The following is a 22,360-nucleotide window of genomic DNA, read 5'->3' as shown; positions in this document are numbered from 1 at the left end:
TCCCCCGTGTCCCCCCGTGTCCCCGGCCCGGCCGCTCCTCCCGCCGTGCAGTTCCCGTGCTCTCCGTCAGGGGGCGGTGCGGCCCCGCCGGCGGTGCCGTTGACCGGAAGGGGCGGGGCCGGGCGGGGCCGGGCCGGGCCGGGCGGGGGTCCCTGCGGGCCCGGGGGGGTCCCGGCGCGGGGGTCGCGGGCGGTGCCGCTTCCCGGCGCTGTCCGCAGCCATGTGGTCCGTGCTGTGGGCGGCCGTGCGCTCCAAGGCGCCGTACGTCACCTTCCCGGTGGCCTTCGTGGTGGGGCTGGTGGGCTCGCAGCTCGAGTGGTTCCTGCGCGGGGACCCCCCGGCCACGGCCCAGGACGAGAAGAGCATCTCGGAGCTGCGCGAGGACCGCAAGCTGCAGGAGATCGCGGGCGAGGACCTGACCAAGGTGGTGAGCCTGAAGGACAAGCTGGAGTTCGCCCCTCGGGCCGTGCTCAACAGGAACCGCCCCGAAAAGAGTTAATAAAGGGTTCCCGGGGCAAAGGCCGTGCCCCGGAGCGGCCGCCGGCACTGCCCTGGAGCTGCACAGCCTCCACCGGCCCGGCTCCTGCCCCCTGCCCCTGCGGGCCCTCCGGAGGGTCAGGTTCGCCCGCGCCGTGGATGTGGCCAAGGAACAGCCCCCAGACCCCGGTGGGAGCGGGCAGGGGGCCCTGCGAGGAGGTGGAGTGTGGCTGGAACTCATCAGCCCCCGGCCCGGCCTGGCCCCTGAAGCACAGAGCCCTCCTGGCCTGGTTCCACCTGTGTCTCCTCAGGTTTGCTTCTTCCATGGCGTTAACTTAGAAGAAGGTTGGACCTGAGTGCCATGAGATGGGGTCAGGCTGAGCACCGGCAGCAGGAGGAGCTGCTGCCCTGCTTCCAGATCCTCTGTGGCTCTTGGTGAACCCCAACACAGCCCCACGCTACCACGGTACACCCATGGGAGCCTGAGCAGTGGTGGAGATCTCTGGGGACCCCTCTGTGCATCATCCCTGCGAGGAAGGGTGACAGAGGGAGGTGGAAGTCCTGGCCCTGCTCCGTCGTGGCGGTGTGTGGGGAACAGGGGGATCTCTGCCACAATAAACTTCTGTCAGTCCTCAGGCCTCTGTGTCTTCTGCATCAGCACGGCCCCAGCCCTGGCTCAGGGAGTGTCTCTGCTCCCTGTGTGTTCAAGAAGCATCTCCTGCAGTGGGACAAATGCCATCGCTGTCCCCAGCTGGGCACGGCCCTCGGGGCCTGGCAGCAGGGTGGTGGGCAGGAAGAAGGGGTAGGCACTGAAATCCCAGCCTGTGCTGTGGCTGTGCCTCCCTCCTGGCTCCCCTGGCCACGTCATCTGCTTCCCATCCACCTCCTTATCTCGGCAACAGGGGCTGTGTCAGTGCTGGGTGGGGTCCCGGGGGACTGGGGGGGTCCCGCTGGGGTGCTGGGCAGGGAGAGGCTGGCAGGGAGAGGCTGGCAGTGAACACTGGGACTGGTGGCCGGTGTCCCCTCCAGCCTCGGGCATTGCTGGCAGAGCAGGGACAAAGCCTGGCCAGAGGTGCTGAGCAGGGAGCCAGGCCGAGGCCGGGGCTGGGGTTATCTCTGCCTCCCAGCTTGTTTTTTCCCGTGGTGCCTGAGCAAGGCCCCAGTGCTGCCCCAGCCCGGCCTTCCCCTCCCGGGGACCATAAATCTGCCGTGCCTGGAGCAGAGCCCCGAGTCAGCAGCCAGTCAGCGTTTCACACACTCTGTCCTGCAGCCTCGGGGCCAGCTCCTGCCCCGCTGACAGCTTTACTGCCCTGCCCCGGCTCTGTTTGCCTCCCGAGCTGCTGTCCTGGGCTGGATCGCTGCCCTCGGCCGGGCTCACGGCCCAGGAATGCTCCAGCCTTCGCCACCACGGTGTGTGAGGGCAGCTGAGCCTGGGGGAGAAGGTGCAGGAGGAGTCTGGGGGTGATGCAAAGCCTGCCCCAACCCTGTCCCGCTGCCACCTGCCCTGGGGGTCGCAGTGCCACCGCCTCGTCCCCCTGCCAGGCTGGCACTGTCCCCTGAAGTAGCCCCTGTCCTTGGCCTCCTGCTTTCCCAGCCTGGCTGTGGGGTGATGGCTGGTCCCTATTGTGTGCCGGGGTGGGAGCGGTACCGTCCCTTTCCCCAGCTGGGACCAGCTCGGAAACGGCTCCAAAATGCCTTTGTTCCCCCGCGCCAGAGTGGCTCCCCCGGCTGTTTATAGCCCATTGATCCGCCTGTTCCCAGGCCTGGCCGGGCACAATTGGGCTTTGGGGGGGCCTCGCTGCCCCGTTTCCTCTCCCAGGCCCATGCGGTGCCGGTCGGGGGGGCTGCTCTGGCGTGGTGGTGGAGTGATGCTGTTGGGAAGGGCTGAGCCCTGACGGTGACAGTTTGGGCATTGATGGCACCTGGCAGGGCAGCCCCTGCCCTGCGCCTGTCCTGGCTGCCTGTCGTGCTTCCAGCTGTTTCTTCGTCAGCTGTTTCCCATGTGTCCAGGGACTCCCGGGTGTCCCCCTGGCTGTGGGGCTGTGGATTCCCGCAGGCGCTGGGACAGGAGTGAAGCCACTTCCCTGAGCCCTGTCTCCTTTCTCCTGAGCCCTCCCTTCCTCCCATTGAATCCCAACAATGTGCTGCCTGGGAAGCGCCAGCGGGACAAGAATAGGAGCCGGCAGGCACTCAGGGCTGGGGTGAGCAGCCACGGCGGCTCACCAAGAGCCAGAGGCAGCTTTGCTGAATAAACCATTATCATAAAACCCTGCCCTCCTGAGCCTGCCCTTGGCTGCTCACACACAGCTCCTTGATCTGTTCCAGTGGGTTTGTAATCCAGGTGTTCCCAGCACGGCCCAGCTGGGCACTGCAGTGGGAGTGTGGCAAGGACCTGTGCCAGCAGCCAGCCTGTCCCCAGGCAGGGAGTCCCATGCCTGGCCTCAAGGCTGGCATTTTGTGGGGGAGCATCCTCCAAGGCTTGTCCAGCTTCAGGGATAACCCCGTGTCCAGAGCCAGCTGTGGCTGCATAGTGCCATGGGGCAGGGATTGAATCCAGCAGCCACAAGTGCTCCCTTTCCCTGCCCAGCCCATGGTGGGCATGTCCCAGGCTCAGGGGGGTCAAGGTGGCTGTGGTGCCCTTGGCAGGGCCCTGGTACCTTGCTGGCTCCGAGGGTGGCTGTGGCTTCCCGACAGACCCTCTGCCCTGCCCGGGGCTGGGTTTGTCCCGGGGGTCCATCATGAGCAGCTCACGAGAGGAGCAGGTGGCGGTTTCCGGAGGCAGGATGCCAGGAGCCAGCTGTGCCCCAGCTCCCTGGGGTGGCTCAGGGGCCTGGGACAGCTGCTGTGCAGGATGGGGGGCACTGAGACCCCCCCCAGCCACTCAGCACACCTGGATGGCCGCAGCGGACGTCCGGTGAGATCAGACAGGGACGCACCAGCTGTGCAGGGCTGGGGACACTGTGATGTGACCCTGCGCTGGCACGGGGATGGCCCAGGGCCGGCTGTCCCCTTCCCAAAAGGATGATGACACTTTGGGAGAGAGGAGCAGTGTGGGAGCTGGCGGGGGGAGCTGGGGCCTGCAGGGACTCACGCTCCTGTGTCCTGTCCTGGTGCAGCGCGGTGATCCCGGGACACCCTGGCCCTGCCCGTGGCGCGGTGTCCCCGTGGCTCAGGGACCCAGAGGATGCACGGCAGAGCACACAGCTCGTCCCCTCAGCACGTCCCCCACAGCCCCTGGGGACATCTGCTCCCTCCCAGCCCAGGCTTTTCCCAGGCTCCAGTTTTGCCCTTTTCCCAAGAGCAGCCGAGTCCTTTCCCAGCCTTCACATCTCACTTGCCTCTTCCTGCCATGGCTCCCTCCAGGCCGGGCCTGGTGGCTCCTTCCGTGGCCGGCAAAGGCCCTGAAGTACCGTGGGAGAGGAGCAGTGACATCTCTTGAGCCCTGACTGGGGACAGCTGCAGTGGGACGTGTTCCATTCCCACTTGGCATTGCCTTTTCCAGCAGCCACAGCCCAGGGCTGACTCCCCATCCCCAGCACCCCAGGACCACCGCAGCTCCTTGTTTTCAGACAGCATCCACCTTCCCATGCCAGGAAAAGCCCCCAGCTCTGCAGGCAGCAGCCCCTGCCCGCCCAGTGTCGCATCAGGATGATGCCCTGAGCTGCTGGCAGGGGTAGGACCCATCCCAGGGTGGGCACTGCAGTCCTGGTGCCTCCACACGAGGAAGTGGCCGGGGTGGGGGAGTGACAATGTCAGGATGCGGGAAGTCGTCGGGGCTATTGAGCGCGTTTCCTCCCGGCCGCGGTTCTCACACGGGGTGCATTGTCTGCCGTGCCCGCGCGTGGAGGGCTAAATATAACCCCGGGGAGGAAGGGAGCTCCGTGGGGTTTGCCTTTCCTTCGCTGGCAGCAGCTGGAAAGGGCAGGATTGCTCCTGGTTTGGGGTTGCCCCGATGGTGAGTGCTGCTGTGGACAGGGCTCCGTGCCTGGCCTGGGAGGAGGATGCTCCTGCCTGCTCCTGCTCCCTCTGAAGATGTAGGGGAAGTGGGGCACTGGGAAGCTGTGGGCAGAGCCCTGGGCATGGACAGGGCCCCTGCAGGGAAGGGGGGCCACGCTGTGGCCCTGCTGCCATGGCCCTGCCCACACCCTGCCCGTCCTCCCCCTCAGCTGTGATTCTGCTCCTGCTGTGGCTCTTCCTGAGAGCAGGCCAGATTTAGACACTTGCTGTTTGCTGTGCACTGGGAAAGCTTAAAAATAAACCCCTTGGTGCTCATCCAGTGTGTTTGGCAGAGCTTTCCAAGCAGGACAGCCCTCTTTCCCGGACCATGGCAGAACTGGGCAAGGAGAGCCCAGCACAGACTGGTCCTAACTGGGAAGAGGGCAGAAACATCTCTATAGAGGAGCCACAGGGCTCCTGGGGGCTGTGACTGTTGTTAGACCAGCACCCCCAGGGGGAATTGGGGTCCCGGGGAGTGTGTGGCCCCTCCAAGGCTGGCAGAGCTGCCCCAAAGTGTTCCCTAACTCAGGGGGTGCCCCATGAGGAGCCCCCTCACTGCAGCCCCCGCGCTGCCTGTGCCAGCACAGGGCTCAGCATCCCAGTGCTGGGGGAGCGAGTGCCGTTCCCAGAAAGGCACCGGAGGGGCCTGTTTGCTCAGGAGGGAGCGTGGAGGTGTGAGAAAGGCCGGCCACTGTCTGTCCCCGGGCTGTGCCAAAGGGCTGTGCCAAAGGGCTGTGCTGGGCCAGCCCCAGCCCTTATCAGCTCCAAACTTTTATTTGCCTAAGGGCTGCCCTCCCTCCTGGGGGGGTGCTGCCAACCCCGGCCCCGCTGCCTCCCCCTCCCCGCAGGTGAGCCCCTCGCTGTTGTTGTTGGCGTGTGCCACGGCGGGGCCCGGCGGCGCGGGGTCACTCCGGCTGCCCCCGGCGCTTTGTCACAACACGGGAACAATAGTGGGACGTGGAGCTGTGTTTGGGCACCGTGTCCAGGGGCTCGGCCGTCTTGTTTTCCACCTTGCGGGGTCGCTGGGAAAAGCGTGACGCTCCCCCCGTGCCAACAAAAATAGGAGTCCCGGAGCGGGGAGGTGAGCGGGGGACACGGCGGTGGGTAAACACACTGCACGGCTGCTCCCATCCCTGTCACATGGGCATGTCCTTCTGGCCCTGGGCTGCTCTCCCCAGAGCCACAGTGGGGCTCTGCAGCTCTGATATTCCCCAGTATTCCCCAGGGAATACCGGGCTGTGGCCCCCCAGGGTGGCCCAGGGGATCCCCATCGGGCAACACTGGGAGCAGGGCAGGGTCCCTCTGGAGATGGTGGGAGCAGGGCAGAGTTATCCCAGGCAGGGTTTACCCCAGCATCCTCATGGAGGGAAGAGCTGGGAGCTGGTGGTGTGCACCCCAGGCCCCCACCCAGGGGGAATTTCACCCCCCTCATCCCCTGGAGGGAGGAAGCCAAGGGTGGGCTCAGCCACCAGCCCAGGCTCTGCCCCAAGGGCAGCTCAGCCGGGTGCCTCCCTCCTCATTTCCTCCAGGGGCCGATGGCAGCGATACTGCCCCGTATCACCCATATTTCATCTTCTCCAGGGTATTTTTAGCCCATTCCACCCTTGCTGGAGAGGCCCTTGGCAGAGAGCAGGCTCTGCCCTGGCCTGGCTCGGCCAGAGAAACTAAACAACAGCCCCAGCCACATTGTGTGCCTTTATCTGCAGCTCATTTCCACCTATTATGCAGCCACAAGAGGCTCCACGGCCTCTGCTGGGTTTATCTGCAGCACAGGGAGAGGGGCTGAGCTCTGCCTGGGGCCACCATGGGCCTGTGACACAACAGCCCTGTCAGAACCCTGAGCTGAGGCTGGGCTCAGGGGGGCAGGACACTACAGCAGGGACAGTTGTGCTTTCAGAGGATGAGTGACCCACTCTCCCCCCCGGTCCCATCACTCTCAGGACAGCATCCTTCCCCTGCCCTCAGCCCCAAACCTTCACCTGCCCTCCCAGAATCAGCTGGAGGCTTCAGGAAGCACAGTCACACCACACTTCACCTTTTCTCATTCATCCAACTTTATTCAACAAGATGCAACATCGAGTCTGCCAGAGGGAAAGGAAACAGCACTGAGGGCAGTGCCCACATCCTGCACTCGTGCCTGGGTCACACAGGACCTTCAGCCCTTTGGTCACAGCAGGACCATCCCCTCTCACAGCATCAGCGGGCTGGGGAATTTGGGGGACAGGTCCCATGGCAGCAGTTGGTTCTTCTATCCCCCCTGGCACCTCAGCCCACAGCAGGAGATGACTAGTGCAAAGTAATAAAACCCAGTGACCCTCCGAACCGGAAGGTGCTGGTCTGATTCCTCCCCATAACCCCAAGGGCTCCAAGGCACGTGGACAGGGCTCCCCAGATCCCCTGCGAACTGCACCTTTAAGACAGAAAGCTCTGTGCTCGGGCCAGCAGGTTAAAAATAACTTAAAGGCACACATCCCATGGGAAAGGGTCCAGGACCGGGAGGGCAGAGGGAACTCACACTCCTGGGTCACCCGTGGTGACCCTGCAGCCATCGGGATCTGCCGGTCACAACAGAGCTGCCACTGGATTAACCCCCCTGTGTCCCATGGGGAGGGGGCAGCTCTGGCAGCAAACCCTGGACAGACGCCAGGGTCACTGGAATGGGACGGGGCTGGTGGCCAGGATCTGTCAGCACTGCTCCAGCCCAGCTTCCCGTGTCTGTCCCAGGCTCAGCCTGCTCTGTGCAGAGGCTGGAGGGGAGCAGCTTCCCACGGCCACGCTCCCGGCTCTCATCCCGGCAGAGGCTCTGGGGTCCGGCCGAGCCGCAGCTCCCGATGGCCAGCAGCCTCCTGCTACAGCCCCAGGGACAGCCTGTTCCACGGGGTGGCTCCAGGGATTTCTCCCTTTCCCAGAGCGAGGCACACGGGACGCGGTGTCCTGGGGAACTTTCTGCAGTTTCCTTCCTTGTGGGGTCACTGGGGGAAACAGAAGAGAGCAGAGGCTGCGCTCAGCCCCGCTCCCGAGCATCCCGCCTCTGGAGGGGAGTGTGTCCGTAAGGCACAGCACCAGGCAGGAGGCAGCTGCCTGCCCACAGGCAGCACCTCTGCAGGCAGGTGGGATGGGGGAAGGTCCCCCTGCCAGCCAGGGCCAGCCTGGCACTACACATACTGCTTTTTGGAGGCCGAGCTCCCGGGTCGGCTGCACAGCTTCTCCTCCGGGGCGGAGGCTTCAGCAGCCCGGGGGGCGTAGGGGTCCGACAGGGGCCTGCTGCCGCTGCCCAGCGCCAGGCTCTCCTCGTTGTGGAAGTTGGCCCAGTTCTGCTCGCTGGAGAGCTTGTTGTAGGTCTGGTAGGATGGCACGTGGCTCTCGGCCATGGGCAGGAACGGGTAGTGCTTGGGTGTGTAGGGATCCGACACCACGTCCTGGGCAAAGACGTCCCGGCTCGGTACGACTGGCCCCGACACCTTCTTGATGTTGCTGAGCAGGTTCTTGCAGCAGAGGTGGAAGAGCTCCAGGAGGTTCAGGATTAAGGAGATCAGGCCCATCACCAGCATGAAGATGATGAAGATGCTCTTCTCGGTGGGGCGGGAGATGAAGCAATCCACCTGGTGGGGGCAGGGGTCCCTCTTGCACACGTAGCGGGGCACCATGGAGAAGCCGTACAGGTACCACTGGCCGACGAGGAAACCAGCCTCGAAGATGCTCTTGCAGATCACACTGGTGATGTAGGTCCACATCAGCGCCCCTCGGATCTTGAGCCGCCCGTCCTCTGTCACGTAGATCTTGGACATCTTCTTCTCCACGGCTGCCAGGGCCTGCTCGATCTTCGGGTCCTTGCTGTGGACAGCCCGAAGCTCACTCTGCTGCTGCTTCAGCTTCTCCTCCCTCCGGGACAGATAGATAACGTGGCCCAGGTAAATCAGGGTTGGGGTGCTGACAAAGAGGAACTGGAGCACCCAGTAGCGGATGTGGGAGATGGGGAAGGCTTTGTCGTAGCAGACGTTGGTGCAGCCCGGCTGCTTGGTGTTACACACGAAATCCGACTGCTCGTCCCCCCACACGGACTCCCCGGCCAGGCCCAGGATGAGGATGCGGAAGATGAAGAGCACGGTGAGCCAGATCTTCCCGATCACGGTCGAGTGCTCCTGGACTTGGTCCAGCAGTTTCTCCAGGAAATCCCAGTCACCCATCTTCTAGGGAGCCTGTGCCTCTGCCAGCAGAGAGGGAGAGCAGGCACATCAATTCCCTCTTTCCATGCTGAGGAGCACAGGGCAGGTAGGGCCACCTAAGCCTCGTGATTTTTTGGGATACAGCTGCTCTGCAGAGTGTCCCAGCAAACCCACTGAGGGACATCCCACACGTGAGGGAAGCACCCAGGCTTTCTGAGACCTGGAGGGCTCCTTCTACTTACGCCTGCCCAGTGCAGGAACACGGGGCAGGGGGAGAAGAGGCAGCACAGAGATTCACCTGCCCCAGCAGCACCCAGCCCAGAGCACCCACAGCTCATGGCTGTGGGATGCTGGACCCCCAGCACTCTTCCCTCGCCCAGGGGACCCCTAGCACCCCTCACCGACCTCCTGCTGCTGTGGGGACCCCTTGGAGCCCAGCCCACACCCCGCGGGTGCTCAGCCCCGCAGCCCGGCTGGGAAGGAGCGAGAGGGTGGCTGCAGCCCCGGCTCCTTATTAACCGCTGCTAATTAAGCGCAGAAGCGCCGGCTGTGCCGTTAAAGGCACCCCGGCAGCGGCGGGGCGAGGGGGTGCTCGCGGTGGGGGTGTCCCGTCCCCAGCACGGTGTCCCTGAGCGGCGCCGGGGTCCCGGGGGTCCCGGGGGTCCCGGCGGTCCCCACTCACCTCCGCTGCGCCGGGAACGTCCCGCCGGGCTCGGGCCGCGCTGAGTGTGAGGGGTCGGGCCGGGATCTGCGGCGGCTCCGGTCGTGCGGGGCCCGGGGGAGGAGCGCGGCAGGAAACCGGGGGGCCGGGGCTTAGTGCCGGGCCGGGCCGCAGGTGTGCGGGGCCGCCCCTTCCCACCGCCCCCCGACGAGGGGGCGGCCCCGGCGGGCGGGGCGGGGGCAGCGGGACCCCCAGAGACGGCCGGGACCCGTCGGGGCCGAAGCCGGCGGGGGACAGTGGGAAATCCGGCTGTTCCCGCCCGCTCGTCCCCGGCTGCGGCTCCGCCACCGGGCAAACCCGCTGAGCGGGGCGGGGACCCCGGGGATGCTCCGTCCGCTGCCCCGTGTCTCCGGGATGCTCCGTCCCCTGCCCGACAGCGTGTCCCGGGAATGCCCCGTCCCCCGCCCAGCGTCCTGGGGATGTCCCGTCCCCTGCCCGGCGGGGTGTCCCCGGGATGCTCCGTCCCCCGCCCAGTGTCCGTGTCCGGGGATGTTCCGTCCCTGCCCGCTCGTGGTTGCCCCCGCGGGTCCGTGCGGCGCGGCGGGCGCTGGGTGGTGCTGGAGCCCCACCGGAGCGCGGCCCCGGTCCCGCATCCCGCCGGCTCCCGGGATGAGCCCCACCGGAGCCCTGCCCGGGACCTGCCCGCGAGTTTCAGACGGAGCTTTGCTGCCGGGGGTCTCGGCACACACCACAACACGCTCGTGGGGCTGCGGAGTGCGGGCGGGCCGAGCGGAGCTGGGAACAGCGGACCCTCCGCTAGCGCTGCTTATGGAGAGATTAAATGGAAATAATTTCTATTTATTATAATATTTATCAAGGTTTAGTAAATAATTGATGCTGATCCTTCCTTGATTTCCTTGGGGGCCAGCGTGCGGTTCTGCTGAGTTAAGGTTTAACGACGCGTGACAAGCCGGGAGAGGCGGAGCGGGAGGAGTGAGCCCGACCCGGGGCTCGACTGCCCTGCCCGGCTCGGGCGGATGAGGAGCACCCGGCTGCGGGCTCCTGGGGAACCTCTGCAAATCCATGTCATCTGCCCTCACCAGTCCCCCCGATTTCCAGCGGACAGAGCAGATTCCAGTGTCTCCAAGCAATGTTTTATTGGATCCGTAGCTTGTGCCATATGTGACGTGTCCGTCCGAGGTGAGTGGGACACAGAGGCACCAAGGGAAGCAGCAGAGACAGCAGTGGCATTTGGGCAAGATGTGGCACGGCGCTCGTGTGAGCCAAGGGGGAGAAGCTGCCCTGCCCCAATACTGTCAAACTGGGCAAACTGGGCCGAGAGAACAGTTGGCAACAGCCTGGAGCTCTGCTCCTCTGTCATTGCTTCAGGTGCATGAAGAGAGCTCCTGCTGTGGTGCCGAGCCCAAAATCCCTTTGGGTTTTTTGGTACAAAATACAGGAGGATGAAACAGTGCTTGGGACTGTGCACTTGTGAGGCACAGCAAGCTGGGACTGCCACCATGCTGGGTGACACCAGCTCTGGTTGGGCACCAGTGAGTGCACTCACACCCACCATGGGAGCAGCAGAGCTGGAGGACCTGAGGAGATATGGGAGGATCTGTGTGTCGTTGTGATGTCCAAGCTTGTGGCACTACTCTGTGCATCTGGCAGAGCTCCAGGGCTGCCCTCGCCTTACCTGCGTCTGCTCAAGCACCCATGGGTCTCTCTCCAGGGATGTTAGTTTGTTGGGTTTAGTCATTTTTCACACAGGTTGGCTCTTGAGGGTTCAGGGGTGGCTGGAAAAGCTGCTGGACCAAGGGGAATGTGAACCAGCTGGGACGGGCGAGCTCACAGCTCCTCTCCTCTGTGGGAAGAACAGACACCCTCAGGCATGCCCACAGGCAGCCAGCACCCACCTGCCACCACGCCACTGGGGCACCTGGGGATGTGCCCACGGTCCCAGGCAGGAGAGTTCCCATGGATGTGTCCCCCTCCCCTCACAGCCACCGAGGTCCTGGCTGAAGAGTCCGGCGGTGACATCACTGGTGGTCATGTCTGGTACCAACCATCCCTGGCACATGCCAGGACACTTTCTCCCTCCACCCTCCCCTCCCAGCACCCTTCAGACAGCAGTCAGGGCTGTCACACACCTAGTCTGGGACTTGTTGTCCTTCTCCTCCGACTTGAGGTGGCAGTGGCAGGTGGAGGCCTTGCTGTAGCTGACGGAGCGCTTGGTGGATTTCTTCCACTTCCGTGCACCGCGGACAACTCGCTTGAAGATGAGGTAGAAGATCTCACAGACGGTGAGGATGATGCAGATGGAGGAGGCTCCGACCATGAAATAGGTGAAGACCCTTTTCTCGGTGGGGCGAGCGATGTAGCAGTCCACGGTGTTGGGGCAGGGATCCACGTTGGTGCACTTGACCAGCCGTGGCAAGTCGAAGCTGTCCCACATCTTGTGGAGGAGGTAGAGGAACAGGATCTCTATGATAAGCTTGAAGAAGAGGCTGAGCAGGTAGGTCCACCACAGCCCACCGTGCTTCTTGCCCGTGTTGCTGTAGAGCTTGGGGCAATTCTCCCCGTTCTTCTCCCGGTTCTTCTTCTCGCGGTCCTCCCGGTAGGCCACGTGCATGATGACCAGGAGGGAGGGACAAGTGACAAAGATGAGCTGCAGGGCCCAGAGGCGGATGTGGGAGATGGGGAAGAAGTAGTCATAGCAGACGTTGGTGCAGCCCGGTTGTCGCGTGTTGCAGTCAAAGTCCTTCTGCTCGTCGCCCCACACGCGCTCGGCCGCCACCACGTAGACCAGGACGCGGAAGACGAAGACCACGGAGAGCCAGATGCGGCCGAAGGCTGTGGAGTACTTGTTGACCCCGCTGAGCAGTGCCTGCAGTGTTTTCCAATCCATGGTGGCCGGTGGAGACCAAAGTCACCCGACCTGGAGAGGCGGCAGGAGCGGAGGGTGAGGAGCAACGGGAGGTGTGTGTCCCTCACTGCACTAAATCCCACTGACCTCTGGGCTCCCCCACCACCCTGCACTCATGTGGGGTGGGGGACCATCACCCTTGCACACAGTAACACCCGTCCCCACACTCTCCTGGTGACAGAGGTGACTCAACCTCTCAGCACTTCCTTCTGACAGAGCCTCTGCCCCAGGGGATGAGCCACCTGGCCAAATCCCCACCACCAACCCCCCGCCTGACTGCGTGTGTTGGTGCAAACCGGCAGCAGGATCTGCTGGAGTGAGCCAGGATCAACAGCCGAAGGGGAAGTGGCTGCTGCAATGCTGGGCTGCTGGGACACGCCAGGGACCGGTTTTTCTGTCTCACAGGTGATGCCCGAGGCAGCCCAAGCACAGGTGAGAGCGGGGCTGCAGAAAGGGACAGTCTGTGTGTGTCACCCTGGCTGGGGCTCCGCTCCTGCTCCCACTCCTGCCCCCCCGGCAGCAACACCAGAGGCCCCGACGGCCAAAGCAGCTCCACAGCTCAGCCTGGGGCTGCCCCACACGAGGAGGGTGGCACACTAAACCCAACCCAGAGCTTTACTGCACCTGGATTTACAAACCCGGGTGGGTTTTATAACCCTCTGTGCTGTGAAGGTGCCTGCCCTGACAAAGGGACTGCAGCTGGGTCCTTCCCACTTTTAAGGAGCTGCCGCTGCCCGTGGCCAACCTGGTGCCCTCCGAGACATACCTGGAGGAGGCTCAGGCTCCTTCCCTGCTCACAGGGAGTTGTGGGGTGGGAAGTGCCCAGCACAGGGCATGGTGGGGGTGCGATGGCACTCTGCTGATCAGGGTCCCCTCATCCGGGGGGGGCTGCACAGTGCAGTGTCCTGGGGCTGCAGGGAAGGAACAGAGCCTGGAGCACTGCCCGGAGCCCACAGGGCTGCCCGGGAGCCCAGCCTTGGCCAGAGCCACCCTGCAGTGAGCCCCAAACCCACCGCTCTGCTCCCACACTGCTCCCACACAGGGACACCTCGGCAAGCAGCTGAGCCAAGTGGGGCCAAGCTGAGGTCCTGTGCCACCAAGTGCCAGGGCAGTGCCTCTGCCCATGCCCACCTTCATTCACCACCCTGCTGAAAACAGATCATCCTCCCTGGCAAACCAGTGAGCCGGGGTGGGGAACAACCACAGCATTCCCACCCAGCCCTTGGAACCAGCTCCTTTGAACTCAGGAGAGGGGAGCTGCTGCTTTCCTCCCAAACACTGGTGCTGGTGGCTGAACCCGGAGTCCCTGCACACCCCCAGGGCCCATGCCTCCCCCACCAGCCTGCCAATTCACCCATGCCCCCACCCCAGTGCCCTGCCAGCACCCACCTGCCCGGCTCAGCCCAGTGCCAGCTCCAGCCATGGATCCGCAGCAGGGTGGGAAGGGGATGTGACCCCCATGCCAAGCTCCGTGCTGAGCCCCGTGTCAGTCCCTGTGCTCTGGGAGCCCCGCAGCTCCCCCCGGTGCTGGCTGGGTGCCAGGCAGGGCAGGGGCAGCGCTCAGGTGTGCTCAGCTCTGCCGGCAGAGCCCGTGTGCTCCCGCAGAGCTCAGCACCCTCGCCAGCCAGCCCCCGGAATGCCAGCCTGCTGCGTCACCGCCGCGTCCTGCCCCGCGTGGGCACAGGGCGTTGGACCCGAAAGTGCCCGGCTCCCACCTCTGTGGGGTGCAAACGCAGCAGAGCCACTGTCTCTGGGGGGCTCAGTCCACGAGGAGGGTGGTGGGACAGAGGAGCAAGGCCTGGGGTGGCCATTCCTGCTCCCGGGGGGTGCCAGGCTGTGCCATCCCCCTGTGTCACCCCCCAGGGACAGGGTCCCTGGCACAGCCTGGGGGGTCCTGTCGTGGCACTGTGTGATGTTGAGGTCCCCACTTTTGGCCCCTGCAGACCCAACAGTCCCAGCCATAACCCAACTCCCACCTGCACCCCGTCACACCAAACACGGCTCCCACTGTGCCATGTTGCACTGCAGGGTCTGTCCCCCATGGCCGGAGGTCCCCAGCAGCCCCCCAGCACCCTGTGCCCCCCAGCACCGTGTGCCCCCCAGCACCCTGCCCCTGGAGGTACCTGTCCAGCAGGGAAGGAGCCACAGGAAGGTTTCCAGATCCAGGCAGCTCTCGGAGTAGGGAAGCTCCTTCCCAGCCACAGCCCTCCTGCACACCCAGGGCTTGTCTGTGGAGCTGAGTGTGTGTGGGGAGGGGAAGGGTGGTTGGTTCAGTTCCCAGTAACTGGGTGAGTCTGGCAAACAGCTCCTGGAGAGGTTCTTGCCTGTGCACATGCACACACACGCTCGGGGTTGAACAACAAAGGACATCGATGGGGCCGGATTCCTCCACGTGCAACACCAGCAGCTCCTGCCAGGTGATGCCCTGACCCCCACCAGGGTGGTCTGGGCACTGCAGACTCAGCAGCAGGACCGGGGTGACAGGGATGGACACTGGCCTTGCACCGGCCCCCAGCTGTGGGGCCACCAGCACCAGTTGCTAAAAACCACAGATGACTCAACTCCTGAAATGATTTTGCCGTAGTAAGAGTTTTGCAACAGTTCCCTGGTATCTCCAACCAACAGGAACTTGCAGCCGCTGCCCTGGCAGGGCTGGGATGGTCTGATGGGACCTTCCCCAACCAGCAGGATGGCAGCAGGGTCCCCATGCAGCGGGACCCTGCCCTGCTGCTCCCTCCAGCCGCACCCCCGTGGGACCTGGAATGTGTCCCCGAGGGGGATGTCCCTCTCCCCGAGCACTGGTGGCTCCCAGGAGGCTGAGCAGCCGGATGCCCCATGGAGCAGCCCCATTTGAGGTCTTTGCCAACACAGCTTGGCAGGAATGTGCCTCCCCTTGCCTTCGGTTCACCTGGTCTTTAAAGTGCCCTGAGGCTTTTCCGGCATCCTCTGGCACACCCTGGAGACAAGTGGCAAGGGAGCCTCACGGGAGCCTTGCCAGGGCCACCCCTCCCATGGGACACATCTGAAGAGCCCCTGGGTGCTTGGTGCCCAAGAGGTTTGCTCCCTGCTCTCCTGGTGGACAAGGAGCCACTTGCCCAGAGGTTTCTTGGCTCCAGGAGGTCAAATAAAGCAAGTGAGCGTTTGCCCAGCTGGGGACACACAGGAATGGGAGCCCAGGAGATGCCTGGGGTGCAGAGTGGGGTGAGCCCAGAGGAGGGGGCAGGCACAGGAACCCCCATCCTGGACAAGAGCAAAGTGGGAGCTCCCTCAGCCAGGAACTGCCATCCTATCGGTAGGATCGGGAATTTGAGCTATGTTGTTGCAGAGAGCTTGTCAGGAATCTGGGGGCTGTGACCCTCGAGCTGATAAACCCAGGAGAGAGGGAAGTTGTTGAGAACCACTGGCAGCTCTGATTTCTTGTGCAGGCAGCAGCTCCCTGCCCTGCGGCCAAACCCTGTAAGAGCAGGGCCAGACCCCCCCTTGGGCAGTCTCTTGCCTGCAATTTTGGAATGTCAGGAGTGGCCACGTGGCCATGGTGAGAAAGTTCAGGTGCTTTTGGCCTGGGCAGATTTCCCTGAGGCAGTTGGGTGGGGAGCAGAAACACCCCGTGCTTTGCAGTGTTTTGCAGTGCTGAGCTGGGTGTTTGCCAGCAAAGGGCACATCCCTGTGCCCCCTCCACCACCCCTCTGCCAACTGGTCGAGTGTGGGCACAGGGACAAGGTGCCAGCATGGTTCAGCAGCTCTCAGCACGTGAGAGCTTCAGGTATGTGCCCCAGGTATGTCACCACGTTGCCACCCTGCTCCAGCTGAGCGGGGTGATGGGTGAAAGGCTTCAGTGCCAGATGTGAACACTGAAACACCCAGTGACCTCCAGAGGCCTCACCTTGGATCCTCCCCAAAGGAAAAACCCAAGCAGAGGAGCAGGTGGCCACTGCACCGGCAGAAAAACCTCCAAGTCTCTTTTAAAGAGTCTTAAATGGGGTGTCACAGGAGGTTGGACTCAGGCCTTTTATTTCAGCTTCCTGCCTGCCAACAGCATCCCAGCTGTCCTGCTCCAGGGCCACGTCCCCAGGGATGAGACTCCCCCATGAGCACAGGGTACAGGAGTCACGGGGTCCTGGGAGCAGCCACTGGCTCCAGCACACTGGACATAAATCAGTTTCTCCTCAATTCCCAGCAAAGAGGAGGGGTTTGGCCAGGGAAGAAACAAGCCCAAGCTGGGAAGGCCAGGCTACCCCTGACCTGCACACACAGTCCTCTCCACATCCCTGCCTGGGTTGGAGTTACTGGTGGGTTTCTTTCAAATCCCCTCTCCCCTGGATTCAGGGGCTCTTCTGGGACCCCACAAGAACATACAGGGGGAATCCCTGTGTGATGATGCAAAGTCTAGAAAATAGTCAGCTTTTATTTTGACACCTCCCAGTTTATTTGCTTTGCTGACACTGGTCCTGCCTCTGTATCCCAGGACATGTCCCAGCTCCCAGAGCCCCGTTTCTGCAGCAACGACCGGGGCAACTCGAGGGGAAACACATCAGAAAGAACCAGCCAAACACTCCCGTTTGTGAGGCTGCTCAGGGCTGATCCCAAGCCCGGGTGGTGCAAGACACCCCGAGCTCTGTGGAGCAGCTGCAATGTCTGCCCTGAGCACCACAGAACTGCACAACAACACCCAGCAACTGGATCTTCAGGTCTCTCGCAACGGGGCAGCAGCTCCAGCTCTGCTTTGATGTGGGGAAGTGGGACAGGGAGGTTCTCCTGGGGCTCATCTTCTGCCCCATTAGTGCCTGCACGAGGAACACCTCGGGGTTTCACCCACGGGACAGCCCGGAGCAGGAGCGGCCAATCTTGCTGGAAAACAAACAGCCCAGCCCATGCTCTTTAAATCGGGACAACGGCTCACACACAAAGAACAACTTTGTGTTCTCTCTGGCGTGAGAGGCCTCAGGAAAGAAAACTTTTGGGTGCCTGATCCAGCAATGGGAGCGCACGAGAGGGAGGCAGATACCAAGCACAGCTTCACATAGAAGGAGGTGGGAAAAAAACCTACCTGTGTTCTACCATCTGCCTCTCACCTCAAAGGTTTCCAGCCTCGGTGGTGTCAGCACAAGGAGCTGCTGTGTGCCCAGAGGGTTCTGGGCTGATGGCTGGGATGCCCCCAGGGCTTCTCCACCATCCTCACCCTTATGGGGTGGCTGGTTCAGGCCCTACCCTCCCATCCAGCAGTGCTGCAGCCCTGCCTGCCCTTGGCATCCCCCCAGCCCTGCCTGCCCTCAGCATCCCCCTGGCCACAGCAGTCCCTCTGCCTCCCCCTCCAGCACATCCAGCTGGTCCTTTCCCCAGGGTGGGTTGTGGGAAGGGGCTCAGCTTTGCCCAAGTGGGAGCTGGTTCGTTGGAGCAGCAGTAGCTGCAATGAACTGTCACCAAGAACGGCCCTGATCCTAAAGGACACAGGGATGTGTCCCCTCGCTCCCTGTGCTGCTTCCTTTGGGGCAGAGCCAGCGAGTGCTGTCACTGCTCATGGAAAAAATAATAATCACACCCTCTAAATAAAGAGAAACCAGTAACAGATTGAGCTACATGTTCGATGTTAATGTTACTTACGAGTGCATTTGCCATGAAATTGTTGTGAATTATTCATCCCAGCTAATGCTTGGTGATGGCCTCCAAAAGGACAGTGCCGCTCACGTCACGGCCCAGCGCGACACATTACAGCAATAACTGAGATCAGATTCTGCCATTTAATGTTACTGTTTAATCAATGGTTGGGGTGGTTTTCCTCTCCTGTACTCAGCTGTTTTGCTGGGGTGTTGTCCTCTGGCCAGGCAGGATGATCCAGCAGCCCACGGCGGGCGCTGCCTGCCCGGCCGGATCCTCACGCCTGCGCTTCCCCGCGGTGGCTGCGGCACCAGGGACCTGCTCTTGTCCCCACTCGGCTAATGAGTGTTATTAATGACAGTTGCATCAGTCTGAGATGGCCCTGGCACCCACACTGTGGTTGATTTAGGCTGAGGGATAGGGAGATGGGTTCCTTGGGGGATCAGGGTGTCTGTCCAGCTCAAAGTCTGGGCACTGCTGCCAGTTCACAGCTGCCACGGAGCTGCTGGTCCCTGTGGCTCTCGGGCACTGCACGTGTCCTACAGCATGTGGTTTACCCCAAATTCAGCAGGACGATGTCATGTGTCTTCCCCAGAACAGGAGAAGCTGAGACTCCTCAGGCACAGCCCAAGTCCAGGGCGCTGCCCCCACCAGCGCTCCTGCGCCGGGGGACGGAGGAGGAAGAGGGGGATGAAGGTGCCCGGCAGGTGAGAGGCTCCCACTTTCTCCTGGGCAGCCCTAGGAAAGAGCCTCCTCCTCGGACGCCGTGCTGGGGCAGGACGCCGTGGGTGGGATGGTGGCCGTGGGGGGTTTGTAGTCCGCCCCATGGAAAACCTGTCCCGCCGTGCCCACGGGCTCGGCGCCGGGCAGGGGGCAGTCCTGGCTGTGCCGCCGGCTCTGCCCACCACCAGCCTGCAGGCACTCCCGGCACCGCTTGCCGATCAGGTAGGCGGCCTCGGTGAGGCTCAGCACGACGCAGACGCAGGCGGTGACCACCATGAAGAGGGTGAAGATGTTCTTCTCGGTGGGCCGGGAGATGAAGCAGTCCACCACGTTGGGGCAGGGGGGCAGCTCGCACTTCACCAGCCGGGGCAGGGTGTAGTTCCTGTAGAGGCGGTAGAAGATGTAGAGGAAGACCACGTCCACGCCGGCCTTGAAGATGAGGCTGAGCAGGTACGTCCACCACAGCCCGCCCCGCTTCTTGCCGGGGTCGGTGAAGAGGCGGCGGTGGCAGCCGTCCCCGCCGGCCTCCCGCAGCCTCTGCGCCTTGGCCTCCCGGTAGGCCACGTGCATGATGACCAGGAGGGACGGACACGTCACCAGGATGAGCTGCAGGGCCCAGAGGCGGATGTGGGACACGGGGAAGAAGTGGTCGAAGCAGACGTTGGTGCAGCCCGGCTGCAGAGTGTTGCAGTCAAAGTCCTTGTGGTCGTCGCTCCAGACCCGCTCGGCCGCCACCACGTAGACCAGCAGGCGGAAGATGAAGACGAGGGAGAGCCAGATGCGGCCGAAGGCTGTGGAGTACTTGTTGACCCCGCTGAGGAGCCCCTCGAACGCGCTCCAGTTCATGGCTCCCCGATCCCGTTAGCTGGCCTGGGAAGAGGGAAGACACTGTGTCACCAGGGAGCAGCGAGAGGCCCCCACTGGAGCCCCCGTGTGCCCCAAGGCACAGCTCTTGGGACCCTCTCTGGCCCACGATCACATGCAGGGACCCCACCAACACGTGCCCCAGCACAGACTTGGTCCAGGTGATGTGTCTCCACTGAGCACCTTCCCCCACTTTGGAGACAGGAGGACCTGGCAAAGCCTGGGGTTCTGCTGCAGCCACGGCATCCTCCAGCCACCACCAGCTCCAGCCCACGGCTCAGCCCCCATCCTGCACCGCCCGTCCCAGCTCCTGCCTCGTTGCCCAGGTATTTGTTATTAATTTTCCTTACGTTGCCAGGCCTGGCCCGGGCGGACAACAACGAGGAGCAGGCGGGCCGTGACTCACCCGGCCACGTCCTCTCCCACCGCTGGAATCTGCCGGTGCCTCTGCCCTCCCAGCCCTGCACCGACTGCACCCCGTGTCAGAGCAGAGGCACTGGGTGGGCTGGGGGGCTGCACGGCCCCTGCAATGCCGAGGAGCTGACCCAGGGCTGGGTGGCCACCAGTGCTCACCAGCCCCAGCCCCTGCGTGGCTGATCTGAGCCTGGTCTGGGCCGTGCTGGAGGAACACACCCCGAGCGCCGAGCGGGGCCCCTGGAGCTGCATTTGGCACCGACTCTCCTTAAATATTTCATTATCAGGAAAATAACAATCAGATTCCCCCTCACCGAGGGGCTCTCAGGGGTGAACACATCCCCTGCTCTTTGCAGCCCGGCCCAGCCCGTGCTCCTGCTCACACAGACGTCCCTGTGCACGTCCCCGCTGTGGGAGCCGGTGGGTCCCGTCTCTCCGGGTGGATCCCTGGGGACACACACAAAGCCTCGATTCCTCCTCCTCCGTGCACGCTTCCGGCAGCAGCGCAGGATGTGCCCATCACCCCGGGGTCGGGGGGGCAGATGCACTCCCCCAGCCCCAGCCCCACGTCCCCGGGGCAGAGCAGGGTCCCCACACCACTCACCCGAGGTGTCCCTCGCCGAGGCCGGCGCTGCTGCAGGTCGGTGCTTGCTCTTGGCAGGAACGCATCGCCTGTGCAAGAGGCACCACATGAGTCATTCCCGGGCTCCTGGGAGCGAGGAGGAGATTCCCAGGGGGAAGGGATGAGGCTCCAGGCAGATCCCCACGTGTCCCATAAGCTGCCCGATTTCCCGAGGCGAAGGGCGGCCCCACAGTGTGCGGGGCCTGACCCTGGTGCTGTGCAGGGAAGGGCTGTCTGCTCTCAGATGCTGCAGGGATGTTGGGGTGCCCAGTACAACCTGGGGTCCCTCCATCCCTTCCCTGCACCCATCAGCCCTTGCTCCAACACGGCCAAAGCCCGGGGAGCCCCTGCCCATGGCACCAGGAGCTGCTCAGTTGAACACCTCCCTTTGTAATCCTTTCTTTACTCAAACTTTGCACCATGGCAATACTTTAGGAGGGCCTTTATCCCTCCCCACCCTCTGACAAGTGGGTGGTAGCTGATTATTTTACTGGGAATTAATAAACTGCTTATCTATGCTCCCCTCGTCTGCAAGCTGGCACAAGCCTCTTCCCCATCACCCCTCCTTGATGCCAGAGCATGGAGCCCTCCCAAGATGAGCCCCCAGCTCAGAGAACCCCCTCTTTGAGGTCTGGTCCCTGTCTCACGGCTCTGGGGCACAGGGATGGGGGTCAGAGGGGTGGGGGTCCAAGGAGCAGGTGTGGTTCCAAGGAGAAGGTGTGGGGTGCAGGAGTTCAGGTGCTGCCGGAGTCATTTGAGGAGCAAAAACGCGTTTCATTTGCAATTCTGCTGGGGTTTAAAAAAAAAAAAAAAAAACCGCAGAGAAACAAATCTAAACAGCTGTAAAGTAAATTACCAGTGTTTGCGGATGGCTCCAGGGAAGAGTTCTGCAGTTTGAAATCAAACAAGCCCGTTTTTATTTTTTTTTAACATGCCTGTGTAGTGGCTGTGCCGTGAAGGGAGTTCCCAGGGGCTGTGTCCCCCACGGGCAAGCAGGGAGGGCCCAGAGCAGCCCCCACCCAGCAGCACCCAGCAGTGTGGGGGGGGATGTTCTGCCCCACGTGCCCCTAATTTTATGGGTGTCTGCAGTGGCTCTTGTGGCTTTCTGGGTTAAAATCCCCTCTTTTGGGGAGCTGCCAGGTGAGATGGGCATTTTCTGCTCCAGGTAGAGCCCCTCCACCCCTCCACAGGTGAGTCCCCGGTGCTGGGGACACGGAGGTGTATTAATGGCAGCACTTTATCTTCCAGGAACAAGCCCTATTAGTACATTTTCACTACAACATGAAATATTAATAACACTTTGCATTTATATAGCGTCATTCATCCCGCAGTCACCAGCCAAGCTGCTGACATGAATCAAACAGCACAGCCAGCTCTGGAGGAGGCAGCAGGTAAACGGGACCAGACACATTTTCCCGCTACACAGGGTTTTCTCCAGCTCACTGATGCTCCTGAGGATGTTTTGGGGGACAAAGCCAGGGGCTGCTCCCGAGAGGCACTGGCTGGTGCTGGGCTTCCACCTCCTCCAGCTGCTGCAACTGGAATTTGCTGTTCCTGCTCCTGTGCTGACAGTGCAGGGAGGGGAGTTAGGAAACCTGTCAGCCCACGGAGAGCCAGGCCCCGACACGACCCGAGGGCTCTGGCAGCATGAAAGAGCAGAAAGGAAGGGCTGTTTTCATCTTGTTTAAGAGCCTGGTGTTTAAAGCCTCCTCCAGCTCCGGAGCACACGGAGACTGCGAAGGCTTTTCCACACCAGCTCAGCAGGAATCGCTGCTGCTGCCGGAGATGCTGCACGCAGATGCTGCTTGGCAGGGCGGGACCCCACTACTGACGCTGGATCCAGACACACAAACAGGTCCTGGGTGAAGTTCTGGAGCGGGGTGAGCGGCAGGGAAGGGCTGTTGGCACAGCCCCGC

The 22,360-nt window shown here is 62.8% G+C and overlaps 4 protein-coding genes across 5 annotated transcripts; 1 reads left to right on the top strand and 3 right to left on the bottom strand.

Moving 5' to 3' along the window:
• Positions 1–158: 158 nt before the first annotated feature.
• SMIM12 (small integral membrane protein 12) lies at positions 159–1,109 on the top strand. 2 transcript variants are annotated; one of them, XM_017828298.1, is made up of 2 exons: positions 159–424; positions 789–1,109. In XM_017828298.1, the coding sequence occupies exons 1-2, from the start codon at positions 221–223 to the stop codon at positions 831–833; spliced, it is 249 nt and encodes an 82-aa protein (XP_017683787.1). In that variant the 5' UTR covers positions 159–220; the 3' UTR covers positions 834–1,109. The 2 variants fall into 2 exon arrangements, with proteins under 2 accessions (XP_017683787.1, XP_017683786.1); XM_017828297.1 differs by having other exon boundaries at positions 183–1,109.
• A 5,405-nt stretch (positions 1,110–6,514) lies between these two features.
• On the bottom strand, positions 6,515–9,409 carry GJA4 (gap junction protein alpha 4). The gene is made up of 2 exons (XM_017828287.1): positions 9,322–9,409; positions 6,515–8,680 (listed from the first exon to the last, which is right to left on the bottom strand). The coding sequence occupies exon 2, from the start codon at positions 8,658–8,660 to the stop codon at positions 7,629–7,631; it is 1,032 nt and encodes a 343-aa protein (XP_017683776.1). The 5' UTR covers positions 8,661–8,680; positions 9,322–9,409; the 3' UTR covers positions 6,515–7,628.
• Positions 9,410–10,347: 938 nt separating this feature from the next.
• GJB3 (gap junction protein beta 3) lies at positions 10,348–14,554 on the bottom strand. The gene is made up of 3 exons (XM_017828290.1): positions 14,350–14,554; positions 11,451–12,238; positions 10,348–11,164 (listed from the first exon to the last, which is right to left on the bottom strand). The coding sequence occupies exons 2-3, from the start codon at positions 12,206–12,208 to the stop codon at positions 11,149–11,151; spliced, it is 774 nt and encodes a 257-aa protein (XP_017683779.1). The 5' UTR covers positions 12,209–12,238; positions 14,350–14,554; the 3' UTR covers positions 10,348–11,148.
• A 3,427-nt stretch (positions 14,555–17,981) lies between these two features.
• GJB5 (gap junction protein beta 5) lies at positions 17,982–20,824 on the bottom strand. The gene is made up of 3 exons (XM_017828294.1): positions 20,427–20,824; positions 18,742–19,414; positions 17,982–18,025 (listed from the first exon to the last, which is right to left on the bottom strand). The coding sequence occupies exons 2-3, from the start codon at positions 19,388–19,390 to the stop codon at positions 17,982–17,984; spliced, it is 693 nt and encodes a 230-aa protein (XP_017683783.1). The 5' UTR covers positions 19,391–19,414; positions 20,427–20,824.
• Between the last annotated feature and the right edge of the window lie 1,536 nt (positions 20,825–22,360).

This window comes from Lepidothrix coronata, unplaced genomic scaffold (assembly GCF_001604755.1).
Source record: "Lepidothrix coronata isolate B3197 unplaced genomic scaffold, Lepidothrix_coronata-1.0 Scaffold147, whole genome shotgun sequence".
Lineage (NCBI taxonomy): Eukaryota > Metazoa > Chordata > Aves > Passeriformes > Pipridae > Lepidothrix > Lepidothrix coronata.
The sequence above is the reverse complement of the archived record's forward strand: the minus strand, read 5'-3'. Positions and strand labels throughout refer to the sequence as shown.